The sequence below is a fragment of the Anolis carolinensis genome, chromosome 2, assembly GCF_035594765.1.
Source record: "Anolis carolinensis isolate JA03-04 chromosome 2, rAnoCar3.1.pri, whole genome shotgun sequence".
Lineage (NCBI taxonomy): Eukaryota > Metazoa > Chordata > Lepidosauria > Squamata > Dactyloidae > Anolis > Anolis carolinensis.
This window is the reverse complement of record NC_085842.1, coordinates 244,547,450-244,561,429: the sequence shown is the minus strand read 5'-3', so window position 1 is coordinate 244,561,429 and position 13,980 is coordinate 244,547,450. Positions and strand designations below refer to the sequence as shown.

Sequence of the window (13,980 nt, the reverse complement as noted above, 5' to 3'; positions counted from 1 at the left end):
TTCCCTTCCAAGATGTTCAATTGATTCAATTCTGCATTTGGTAAATTTTCTACCATTTGAAAATAGGAAACAAGAGACAATATGTTATAGTAACAAATACATTAATGCAGTTGAAAAGCAGTGACCAAGAATACAGTGAACAAAGTGTCTGTGCAAAAAAAATTATTATTATTGGATTCAAACTAGTACAGTCAAAGACTTATCAAATTCAAATCACTCTTGTAACACCGTAAGTGGGTTCAGAGTGTCTAGTTAAGTTACCATCAAAACAGAAAAACTGTCAAAACATTCCCTTTGTGTGCAGAATGTATTTTGTTACATATTTATCTTGTCCTTCCTTCACCTATCTGTGGGCAGTATACATAATTTCTCACCTTTATTCTCAGAAACAGCCCTTTGAGGTAGGTTAAGATGAGGTGGTGAATGACCTAAGATAACCAAGGGCCTTTCCACACAGCCCTATATTCCAGAATATCAAGGCAGAAAACCCCACAATGTCTGCTTTGAATTGGGTTATCTCAGATAATGTGGGACTTTCTGCCTTGATATTCTGGGATATAGGGCTGTGTGGAAGGTCCCCAAGTGAAATCCATAGTTGACTAGGAATCTCTCATTGCTTTCAGTCCAAAGGACTCACCAATACCTCACTCACAATGGCAACATATAACATTCCAGAGATGAGAATCCTGTTCTGTTTCTGCCTGTATTTCTTTTCTACAATGTAACTGACTAGTTCTAAATCTGTGTTCAGCAACAATGATTTTGTAATTGTTTGCTTTTGGGTGACTTGCAAGGTCTCAAGGGTTCTTGTCGGCACTTAGAAAGAATGCTAACAAATCTCCAGAAATTGTCGCACTTCAGAAATCAAGACAAAAAGAAAAGAGGAAGCTAAGGAGCCCTACTATAACTTTTGAATGGGCCCTTGATGCTGTTTTTTGCTATCAAGTCAACGTAGACTTGTGCCAACCCTATGAATGAGAGATCTGCAAGATCATCAACTGTTCTGCTCATCCATGCACTGGGGAAGTAGATAGCATGTGAAAGTTGATGCTACAGACTTCATTCTGTAGTCTCTAAGGTACTATAAGATCTCTTTGAACATGGCTTTCTTTGAATTTTCCACTTTAAATGCAATCTTCCCCTTTTTCTACTGTCTTCTACGTTTTCCAACCTTATTGTCCTTTCCAGTGAGTCTCATGATATGCCTAAGTATGGAAATATCTGTTTAGTGAGCTTCTAGTAAGAGTTCAGGCTTCATTTCCTGCTTACTGCATTTGCGTAGCTCATCTAATGTTCAGATTATATTCTTTTTTTTCTTTCTGTGGCATAGAACTAAGTGTGAGCATTCAAAACAGGTATGAGTGTTATGACTGCTTGGAAAAGGGAATCTACCGATAAATTTCTAAAACTGACAGATATTTAAGATATTAAGATATCTAAGTATCCCTTATCTTGAATTCCAAAGACCAAAATACACTAAAATCTAAAATTCTTACATCATTAACATACAATCAGGAAACACATCTTGTGGAGGACCACAGTTTCTTAGATACCACTCAGTGGACCACCCTGGATCAATGCGCAGGGGATAGCCCTGACGGGGACAGTGCATCACCACAGTCACACTTATGTAATCATGCAAATGCTCCATCCCCAATCATAGACCAGGAGCAACAGGAACATCCTTGGGAGAGTAATGGGCTCTCAGATGTATCTCAATGGATTGTCATTGATGAATGCACTGGGGATGTTGAGGAGGAGGACAACACTTTACACCTACATGATTCACTTCAACAGGAACACTCTTCAGGGGACCTACACACTGTCTTGCATAAAAGGGACCCTGTCAATCCTCAAAGGAAACAGGTCTTGGTAGTAGGTGACTCCCTCCTTAGAGGAACGGAAGCCATCATTTCCAGACCGGATGGGATGGCTCGAGAAACATGCTGCCTCCCGGGGGCAAAAATACACCATATCACTCAGAGGCTCAGCAGGCTCCTAAAGCCCCATCACCCTCCCCACCTTATGTTGATTCATGTAGGTACCAATGACACCATTAGGCATACTTTTCAAAAGATCACAAATGATTTTCGAGCTCTAGGAACAAAGCTAAAACTGTATAATGTACATGTGATCTTTTCATCCCTTCTCCCTGTTGTAGGACACGGCTCTACAAGGGCCGGAAAAATAGTACAGGTCAATAACTGGCTCAGAAAATGGTGTCAAGAGGAGCATTTTGGCTTCCTTGACCATGGTCTACTCTTCCAAGAGGATGGACTACTAGCAAGCGATGGGGTGCATCTCACACAAGTAGGAAAACATCTTTTTGCACACAGACTCACAAACCTCATCAGGCGCACTTTAAACTAGATCCACTGGGGGAGGGGAACAACAGCCTGGCGAACACTATATTACCCACGACCACAGGGAACCGTCGAAAGGCTAAACGGAGGGCTGCACAAACACAGCAAGGACCAAGTACAGAGAGCACAATAATCCCAAATAAACAGTTCGAGGGGAGGTCACAGGGGCTTACATGTCTTTACACTAATGCTCAGAGCATGGGAAATAAGCAAGCCGAACTCCAACTCCTAGCACAGCACCACACATACGATGTCATAGGCATCACTGAAACCTGGTGGGATGACTCCCATCACTGGAATTTAACCATTGAGGGCTATAACCTCTTTCACAGAAATAGAACAAAGGGGAGAGGAGGGGGAGTAGCTTTATATGTCAAAAACAGTTACGTTGCAGAAGAAATGCAAGACTGTAATCCGGGAAACCAGCTTGAAAGCATCTGGATAAGAATCAAGGGAACCGGGACTCAAAAAGATCTTGTCGTGGGTGTCTACTACAGACCTCCGAGTCAGGATGAAGGACTTGATGAAGCCTTCTGTCAACAGCTGACCAAACAGGCACAAAGAAGAGATATAGTAGTCATGGGCGACTTCAACTATCCCGATATCTGTTGGAAAACAAACTCAGCCAAGAGTACAAAGTCCAACAAATTCCTCACTTGCCTTGCAGATAATTTTATGGTCCAGAAGGTAGAAGAGGCAACAAGGGGATCAGCAACTCTTGATCTAATCTTAACAAATGTGGAAGACCTGATCAATACAGTTGAAGTGGTTGGATCCTTAGGGGCAAGTGACCATGTGCTCCTGCAGTTTGCAATACAAAGGAATGCTGAAACTAAGACAAGTCAAACACGCATTCTGGACTTTAAGAGAGCTGACTTCCAAAAAATGAAGGAATTACTGAGCGGCATTCCATGGACACCGATATTAAAAAACAAGGGAGTTAAGGATGGATGGGAGTTTTTCAAAAGTGAAATACTCAAGGCGCAAATGCAAACAGTGCCAACAAAGAAGAAAAATAAGACAAGTGCAAAGAAGCCAGAATGGATGTCCAAAGAACTTCTAACTGAGCTAAAGCTCAAAAGTGACATGCACAAGAAGTGGAAAAGGGGAGAAATCACCAAAGAAGAATTCAAACGTATAGCCAACACCTGTAGGGAAAAGGTTCGCAAGGCTAAAGCGCAAAATGAGCTCAGGCTTGCCAGGGACATAAAAAACAACAAAAAAGGCTTTTTTGCTTACATTGGTAGAAAAAGGAAGAAAAAGGAGGCGATAGGGCCATTGCAAGGAGAAGATGGGGTGATGGCGACAGGGGACAGGGAAAAGGCAGAACTACTTAATGCCTTCTTTGCCTCGGTCTTCTCAGAAAAAGAAAGCCATCTTCAACCTCAGCAACACGGAATGGACGAAGGATTGGGGGAAATCCAACCCCAAATAGGGAAACAAGTTGTCCAGGAACACTTGGCCTCTCTAAACGAATTCAAGTCCCCAGGGCCAGATCAGCTACACCCAAGAGTACTGAAGGAACTAGCGGAAGTTATTTCAGAACCACTGGCAATTATCTTCGAGAGTTCTTGGAGAACGGGAGAAGTCCCAGCAGATTGGAGGAGGGCGAATGTGGTCCCTATCTTCAAGAAGGGAAAAAAGAACGACCCAAACAATTACCGTCCGGTCAGCCTCACATCAATACCAGGCAAAATTCTGGAAAAGATCATTAAGGAAGTGGTCTGCGAACACTTAGAAACAAATGCGGTCATTGCTAATAGTCAACACGGATTTACCAAAAACAAGTCATGCCAGACTAATCTGATCTCTTTTTTCGATAGAGTTACGAGTTGGGTCGATACAGGGAATGCTGTGGATGTAGCGTACCTGGATTTCAGTAAGGCCTTCGACAAAGTCCCCCACGACCTTCTGGCAAACAAACTAGTAAAATGTGGGCTAGACAAAACTACGGTTAGGTGGATCTGTAATTGGCTAAGCGAACGAACCCAAAGGGTGCTCACCAATGCGTCGTCTTCATCATGGAAAGAAGTGACAAGTGGAGTGCCGCAGGGCTCCGTCCTGGGCCCGGTTCTGTTCAACATCTTTATTAACGACTTAGACGAAGGGTTAGAAGGCACGATCATCAAGTTTGCAGACGACACAAAACTGGGAGGGATAGCTAACACTCCAGAAGACAGGAGCAGAATTCAAAACGATCTTGACAGACTAGAGAGATGGGCCAAAACTAACAAAATGAAGTTCAACAGGGACAAATGCAAGATACTTCACTTCGGCAGAAAAAATGGAAATCAAAGATACAGAATGGGGGACGCCTGGCTTGACAGCAGTGTGTGCGAAAAAGACCTTGGAGTCCTTGTGGACAACAAGTTAAACATGAGCCAACAATGTGATGCGGCTGCTAAAAAAGCCAACGGGATTCTGGCCTGCATCAATAGGGGGATAGCGTCTAGATCCAGGGAAGTTATGCTCCCCCTCTATTCTGCCTTGGTCAGACCACACCTGGAATACTGTGTCCAATTTTGGGCACCACAGTTGAAGGGAGATGTTGACAAGCTGGAAAGCGTCCAGAGGAGGGCGACTAAAATAATTAAGGGTCTGGAGAACAAGCCCTATGAGGAGCGGCTTAAAGAGCTGGGCATGTTTAGCCTGCAGAAGTGAAGGCTGAGAGGAGACATGATAGCCATGTACAAATACGTATGGGGAAGTCATAGGGAGGAGGGAGCAAGCTTGTTTTCTGCTGCCCTGCAGACTAGGACACGGAACAATGGCTTCAAACTACAGGAAAGGAGATTCCACCTGAACATCAGGAAGAACTTCCTCACTGTGAGAGCTGTTCGACAGTGGAACTCTCTCCCCGGGGCCGTGGTGGAGGCTCCTTCCTTGGAGGCTTTTAAGCAGAGGCTGGATGGCCATCTGTCGGGGGTGCTTTGAATGCGATTTCCTGCTTCTTAGCAGGGGGTTGGACTAGATGGCCCATGTGGTCTCTTCCAACTCTACTATTCTATGATTCTATGATTCTATGATTCTATGATTGTCTTTGCCGGTGTTTGAAATAGTGACACCTTTGCTTTGCAATGGTTTAATACACACACATTTTGCTCCATGCACAAATATGTTCAAAACACTGGGTCTAAAATTATATCCAGGCTCTGCTATAAGGTATATATGAAAGATAAATGAATTTCATATTTAAATTTGGGTACTGCCTCCATGATATCTCATTGTGTATATGCAAGTATTTAAAAATTTTAAAAATCTGAAATACAGAACATTTCTAATCCAGATCATTCCGGATAAGGGATGCTCAACCAGTACTACTCTTTCGGGATATAAAAGACTTTAAGATTAACAATGAAGATGCAATAAAGAAAAGCTGATGAAAGGGAAGAGAGACTGTTATTTGAGTGCTATCTGAAACAAAGTTGCATAGACCCCTTCAATAGGAAGTTTACAATACAGAATAGGTGATTATTTCAAATTAATTGAATTATGTGATTTATCATTTATCTTGCATCACAGAAGCCCAGATGTAATAAAAATGTAATAAAAAGGAGTGTGGATATTCTTCTCCCCTGCCCCAGCTTCACCCAATTGGAAGTATATGTGTACTCTTAAAGAGACACAAGAATTTAGTGCAGTACTTCCCTACCTTTGTGTATGATTAAACATTCAATCTCTGCTTGTCTGCTTCCCCTTTCCTGCTTTTTCACCAATTACCTTCCTTTAACTTCCTAAACTGAGTTCTCCTAGATAGCCTTCTGAAGGTGGAAAGCCTTGTGCTGGTTTTTTTTGTTTGTTTGTTTGTTTGTCTGTTTGTTTTGGGGGAGGGGGGGAGTTGCCCAGATTTCCATTTTCAGCTACAGTTATGAAATGTAAAATTCTTACATTTAAAAAAAAATACAGTCTGAAGCATGCTTGCCAGAGAACAAGATCCATCAGGTTCAATGGGACTTACTTTAGGGAGGGGGCTTTAAACAGCTCAGCCAGACAGGTCTCAGCCTCACCAAATTTCAAACCCCAGAATTCTGCAGGAGGTAGAAACCGGATTTATAGTGGATTCATGCTCTAGCATGATGATGCGGTAAGAAGAGTTATGTCAACAGCCTGTTGAATTAAAGTGGAATGTATCATACAACATATAAAGAACTAGTAAGGCTGTTATGTACAACACATTGTTATTTTGTAGAACTGTAAGATATATATATACACACACACATATATACACACACACATGATTCCTGGGGTGGTATTGTAGATGTGGTACTCTCTGTCAGATCATAAACCACAATAAATAAAGTACTGTATAAAAATTGACTTCATGCATAGATGTCAAGTCTTGAGGCCAGAATTATGAATTTTGGTATGACCCATGAATAAGTTGGGGGTCATTCCATGGGGAAGGGAACATGTTAGTGCCATTTCAAAGGGCAATATGGGTCTAGTGAGAGTTAGTGACTTATAGGTGCAGAGTGATACTAGCTCTCTTTTAATCATAGGATCATTTAGACTTTACTTTTTAGGACCATGAAGGACAATGTTCTAACATGTTTACATTCTGAGATCCATACCTAATTGACTCCCTGACATACAGACACACATATGTGTTAGTCTGCATGCTATATCTCACTAAGGTTGGATCCACACAACTGAATAAAATCCCACATTTTCTGCTTTGAACTGGAATATATGGCAGTGTGGACTCAGATAACCCAGTTCAAAGCAAATATTGTAGGATTTTCTGCCTTGATAGTCTGGGTTATATGGTTGTGTGGAAGGGCCCATAGACTGTGCTGGAAGCATGTATCCTTAGAAATTAAAATCAGACTATACAGTACTGAACATCCAGACACAATGTTTAAAATGTATTTGACATTGTAACAGTCGTGTCTGTATAATGAGCTGTAACTCCTTTCTTCTGTGGTTTTCTTGTCTAAGAATAATAGTTGGAAGGAACATTACCTTTCAGTTAGGAAGTGAAACTGACATGTAGGTTTTCAATACAGTATAGAAAATGACTAGATCTGCCAGCGGCTAAATTTGTCTTGTAAACAAGGACCACAACAACCTTCTGATTCAATCTCATACTGTTCCTGGAAAATAAAGTACCTGACAGTTGCCCGTTTCTGGAAGCTTCAATAAGTGTTAGAAACCAATGTCAGAATTGAGTCTTGACACAACTTTATTAATGACAGGAATCTGCAAATGATGTGGACATGCAGGCACAGATTTGTTAACCCATGTAAGCCAGGTCTTCCAGCTGGTTGATTTCTAGGCTCTGAACCTAGTTATAGGACTCTGCTGTTCCTAGACTGATCGCTTGGAGAGATCACAATGTGTTTTAGCCCTCTTTACTGAGGAAGTGATCTTGGGACAAAAATCCACCTCACATCTTCCTCAAGTCAATCACCAATGAAAAGGGTGGATTATTTCACTTATTGCAGAGGACAAATTGGCACTAAGTGGACTCACCACCGATTCAAATAATGGAATTCAGTAACCTAAAAGCTCATTATATATAGCACAGAGTAAGGTGTGTGAGAGGGAAGGACATATATCATGGCAAAGAATGAGGAAACCAGCAGCTAGTATTATTTTCCAACATCAAATAATTCTTTATTAATATTTGCATCTTGCTAGCATAATAGAGAATGAACTTACTTTTGCCACATCCACTCTTGTTTCTGCAGTACTTGCCAGTACTACCACTACAGAGCTTTTGCAAGTTGTTTGCTTGTTCTTTTCAAAGCTGATGATTCTCTCTTTCTGGCAAATGCTTAAGTCTTTCTGTTCTGCTCTGTGTGATAGCATATTTCAAGGAAAACAGAAGAATGTGGACATTTTGTTTTATCTATAAAGGACAAACAAATGCTCAGCAAGTGCTGACATCTAAAGAACAAAGAAAGATGGTTCAACGTTATGGAATTTTTACCAAGTGATTATGTTTGCAAACAAGTGCTTTTAAAACAGATATATGTTCTTTTGATTTAACTCAAAAACAAAGTTCCATTTTCTTAAAAGTTGATTTATACTTACTGCTTTCATCAATTCTTAAAAGGATGTCCGAATTAGTAATACAAAAAGGATGTTATTCTTCCTTGTATTTCTATATTCATATTGTCTTGAAAAGAGCACCTTTTGGATGAAATATAAGAGAATCTATTTTGCAAAGTTTTTGTAACCATCCCTCATCTATATTATAATCCTGCCATAAACAGAATCCAGCATTAGTAAGCAACAGGAGCACCTTTCCCAAAATGTGACAGCTCCTGGGCAGCGATTTTTGATGAAGCACAAAGGTCTATAGAATATCTCCATATACCTGATCCAAAGAAATACATTCATGCACATAATCCATATTTATACATGCATGTCACTAATAGAATGCTATCCCTGGTATGCTAAAGTAAGTCCAAAATAAAACTAGATGGGACAAAGTAATCTCTTTAAACAGATGTGACTTTTTCAACCAAAATAGTACTCCTTTACCCATCCACTTTTCAATACTTTTCTGCTCAACTAAATTGGCACAACAGAAGTAAGACCAAAGGGGAGTAAAGTATGTAACCTGGTGAGAGGGAGAGATTTAAATAGAAAGGCCTCCAAAGGTTTTTTGTTTTTTTTACCAATGCTGAAAATGCATCTAGAGGGCATATTGTATTATGATAAACATAATTCTGTGTTCATTTACTGATTTCCAAACAAAAAATTATAGTGAGGGAGCTAATACTAATATTTTCCATTTGGAATGCAGAAAAGGTAAACTGGAATTTGAACAGCATAATATTTTTCAATGTCATTATGACTTACAGATTTATTTGCATTTGAAACTTCCCAGTAGATTTAGCAAGTAAGAACATCTTTGACACCTTGCTATCAGCTTATTTTCTCTAGCCTTTTAAAAAAGATATTCCACACTGTTTGTCCCCATGGTGGCATTCTTTACTTTTCTCTCTTATGCAGGTGGTCCGGCCGTACCAAACAATGTCCAACCCAATGAGTAAACTGACAGTACTCAACAGCATGCATTCTCATTTCATCTTGGCTGATAATGGGACCACAGGAAAATATGGTGCAGAAGTGAAACTTCGCAGACAGTTGGAAAAGCACATCTCACTCCAGAAGATAAATACACGTGAGTGGTTTGCACTCTATGTCTTTCTAGAATCATAGCTGAAAAACTGAATAATGGTCTTAGAATATGAGCAATGTACTTTTTAGAAAAGTCAAGATTGAAATGCTGCTTTAAATATTATTTCCTTTTCCCAGTTAAGAGAAGGTAGGAAAAATAAGAAGGTATTGGGAAGGAGGGATGGAGGGCTGCAAACATACCGTATTAGGTGATGTGCTCCAGGGCATATACAATTTGCAGTCAGTTTACTTCAGATCCCATAGATTTATTCATTATCACATACACAATCAATTCATACCATTGTTTAAATTGCATTAATTTATTGTACATCTGTATACCAGTGAATAGCTGGCCACATTAAATAATATCCCAAGAATCTGTCCACAAACTGGCTCACAAACCTAGAAGGGAGAAAAGTCCATAATCAGAATTCCAAATAGTCCCAAGAGCCAGGGAAATGGGCAGAGTGCCATTAGCTTTTAAAATGGGGGAGAAAGGGGTGTAATATATGTGTCAAGACTAGACAAAAGTAGATTTGATGGAAAATTTAATCAAATTCTGTAGAAGCGATTGGCTTTGAATGACAGTGGCCAAGATGCAAAAAGAACTGGAAATGCACAAACTGTCTGAGCTCTTGGTGTCCTTCCTGTTCTTCCTTTCCATCAACTCCTCCTGCTGCACCATGAAACAGTTGTGAGGTTCCCCATTGCTTAGGGGCTGATTTGTCATGATTCATGTGGAGATCTACAAAGTGGATTCTTCAGTAAAAGCCTCCTTCATTGTAATCTGGATCTTTTGAAGGACTGACACATTCTGTTAGTGCTTTTTCAGAAGGGGATTTTAAATGAGCTGGAAAGCCAGTTCATTGTGATTGTCCACATACAGGGTTAGCCCCTTTCATCCCCCCACTCCCCATTCCAACTGTTCCACAGTAAGTCAATGATCCCAGCTTTTTTCTCCCAACAATGATGTAAAACAAAATATTTTTAAAAACCCATTTGATTCAAGATTATTATGTGCACACTAAGTAGCTCCAAACAACTTAAACAGTTAGCAATAATGGCATATATTATTTTAGATGTGTGCTGTGTTTAGTAAAACCAAGTTACTATAAAAAAGAAAAGGAAAGAGAAACTAGGAAGGATTTTATGGATATATTACATTTAGCAAAACACTCTATTAGCTTGGTAATTCAGTTATAGAATATACATTTCTGGAATAGCAGTATAAATTTGCCAGTTCCCTGCATTGTGTAGTTTATGCAAGGGGTTATTACACTCTTCATGCAGGAATTAAGGGGAGAAAAAGAGAAATGGATTCTGGGTTAGATCCAGATATTCAACCTGGAATCGTGCTTAGTGCAGACCCATTGGGATAAATCCAATGTTTGTCCCATTAGAAACAGATTCCTTGAAATCAATGACATTCTTTGTGACTAACAAGTCTAATTCATTTCAGTGAGTCTGCTCTAATTAGGGGCTGTCATTGAATTTATCACCCTGAAATCATTAGGGCTTCAGTTAATCTAGATTGTGCTGTTTGTTTGAGCAGAACTATCCTAAACATGTCTAATGGAGCTTACCACTTCCAGCAAATAGTGACAGGGAATTTATCTCCTACAGGTGCTCAATAGCAGCAGTATTGGCTCCACTTTGGGAAAACAGTCAAGAAGGCATAATCAAAACAGCAGTTTACCATGTACTTACACAAACAAAAATTGGAAAAAAAGGTTGCAAATAATGACTATATCAAAGATGACGTTTGGAGAGTTCTATAGCTTTGCTTCTTTCTTCCAGTTTTGAAAGACAGCGGCAAAGCTTTTTAGCCAATTAGTTTCCCTAACACTGTCTTCACAGTCTTTTGCTAATCTCTTGCCAACATTCAGTGGTGTGCTACAGCTACTTAATTCTGCTTCCACCAGAATCAACAATCCCTCTATTTCTGCAGCTGCCATTGTACTCTTAAAGCATGTCCCAGGGATTGACAAACCCTCTAGATCAGCCATGGGCAAACTTCAGCCCTCCAGGTGTTTTGGACTTCAATTCCCACAATTCCCAACAGCCTGTAAACTGACTGGGATTTCTAGGAGTTGAAGTCCAAAACACCTGGAGAGCTGAAGTTTGCCCATGCCTGCTCTAAAGCATGTTACTAGCACCGTAAAGAGCTATAGCCAGAGTTATAAGGATCTGAAGCCATGGTTCTCCTGCCTTTCAATAATGAAGTATACTGTCGAAGTATACTAATTTCGTCTCTATTTTAGTTCATTTTCATTTTGGGACTTTACTGCACAAGACTCCAAAATGTGTCCTCGTGTTGCAAACCTATCTTGAAATGTCACTGTGCCCAAATGCACTACAGAAGTGCTTTTGGATTACCTCAACACCATAAATCACTTTGAACATAGATTCAAAATGCTTTCAGCTGCCTAGAAATTAGAGTTCCCTGGTTTTGTTTTGTTTTTAAGTATTCCTTCAGTATGAGTTGGACTGGTTTGGAGTGACCCCACAATGATATTGTGCAGTGGTAAACACTTCCATTCATACCTGAGGAGACTCAAAATGACCTTAACTGAGCCGGTACCATTTAATTATTATGTAATCTCTAGATGTCACTATAAAAGGATATTGCTTCACTAGATAAAACTGCTTTATGTTTTGGTTCAGAAGATTTGAGTGGTGTACAGCTAGGGACCCATTGCCAAGAGTAAGCATGATATTGTTGTAGGTTGCTTTTTGGCATTTACCACATTTCAAGCTGTTGAAAGCAAATCCCCTTATTTCAGTTCCCAAAGTATGACACTGTTGATTCATCATTCTCCTCACAGTTCTAGAAATGAATTCACTGAGTTTAGATTACACTACATTTGCTCTTAAAAGATGATAATACTATAAAGTTCAAGTGTATTTCCTGGCTCAGCTTGAGATGCCTAATTTTACAGACCATTTCACAGCTAAATACATATATCATCAATGGACCATGGTAGAAAATGCCATTGTTATAACTTAAATCAGCCAAGTGTCGTTGTAAGGATTGTCTGGTCTTGACTAATAGCCTTCACAATTACATTAATGCTAACACTCTCAACTGTTTTTCTACAGCTTAGATGTACAAATATAGATAACAGATCTGAGACTAAAACGTAGTTGAACATAGTGAAAACGTTAAGACAATAATGAAAAGCATCTGACTGTGTATCTCCTTTGAACAGATCACAGCAATGAGGGAATCAGTTGAGTACATCCTATTAGCACTCTACCTTAGTAAAATATATGCTTTGTGGCAATTGTAAAGTCCAATATTGTGGAATCAAGCTGTATAATTCAAGAAACTTGAAATGTGGTCATGCCATTCATCTATCAGTTACATTACTGTTATTCTTCTGAGAAGAACATTACTTTTATTGCTTTAAATGTTGCATGGAAACAGGCTTGGTGTAGTCATAAGGACCATCTGTTTCTATACTGTGCTTGCTAGTCACATTTCCTTTTTAAAGTCAAAATCAAATCCTTTTAGTCTGTACATTTATTTCATTCTGAATGATTGTGCTAGACTCTAGAGACTTGACTAAAAATATTCAACCAATCTGAATTTTGGAATTCTATCTCTGAAATAAGCAGGAAATATAGCCACCTCAATAGTTGTTGCTTAAATATAAATGTAGTGGTGCTACTGTGTTGAGATTTTGCTTAGTGATCAATTTTACTTGCAAGTTTTTCTTTTGGCATTATTATAAAAGCAAGTGAATTGAATGCATGACCTTTTTTTAAAGGACTCTTTAAAATCAAATCCCCAAACCTTTCTAGCAAAATATAAGATGACCACAATATCAGAAAGCAAACAGACAATCTGATACAAATAGCAGTGTAAGTACACCAGTGCAAAATATAATTCCACGGAGGGCTGTAGCCGGGGGGGGGGGGGGGGGGGGGTTAGGGGTTCAAACCACCCCCCAACATTTTCAGGTTAAAAAAAACATGGTTTACTCATTAATTTTAACTGAAAAACCAAATCCTCATGAGTGTCCACTGAATGTTATCTGTCTTGAGTGTCCACTGAAGTTTATTGATGGAGCCTGACTTCTAAATTATTTTCTGTAATGAAACTACTCTTCATGATTTGCAAAAAAAATAAGTTTCAACCCCTCATCCCCCCTCTTTTTTTCCTGGCTATGGCCCTGATTCCACGATAACATTGCAGAATCTCACAACCAAATATGCCTCTTAATTGTTTGGTTAACATGAAGATACCAGCTCCAGATTTTGGGCAGGAACCCCTTCAGCTCTAACTGTATTTCGCCTCCATGGTTTGGTTTGCACAGCAGCTAGACTCCTAATAATTTAACTGACTTCTGTGAAGGTAGGTAAATGGCCCACAGGCCGGTTGGAGGATTCTAATAATTACATTCCAAAGGAGTAACTTTTCCAAGTTCTGGCTCAAAACATTCATGATACTTTGGGATGAGCAATCCAACTAGTATAGATTTTT

General features: G+C 39.6%; 1 protein-coding gene across 3 annotated transcripts in view; it reads left to right on the top strand.

Moving 5' to 3' along the window:
* The window catches only part of trpm3 (transient receptor potential cation channel subfamily M member 3), a 450,655-nt gene that overhangs the window by 296,915 nt on the left and 139,760 nt on the right, over nt 1–13,980 (top strand). For all 3 annotated transcript variants that reach the window (XM_062971987.1, XM_062971988.1, XM_062971989.1), the window contains exon 6: nt 9,327–9,498. In XM_062971987.1, coding sequence (XP_062828057.1) covers nt 9,327–9,498 — 172 coding nt within the window. The remainder of the gene's footprint in view (nt 1–9,326; nt 9,499–13,980) is intronic.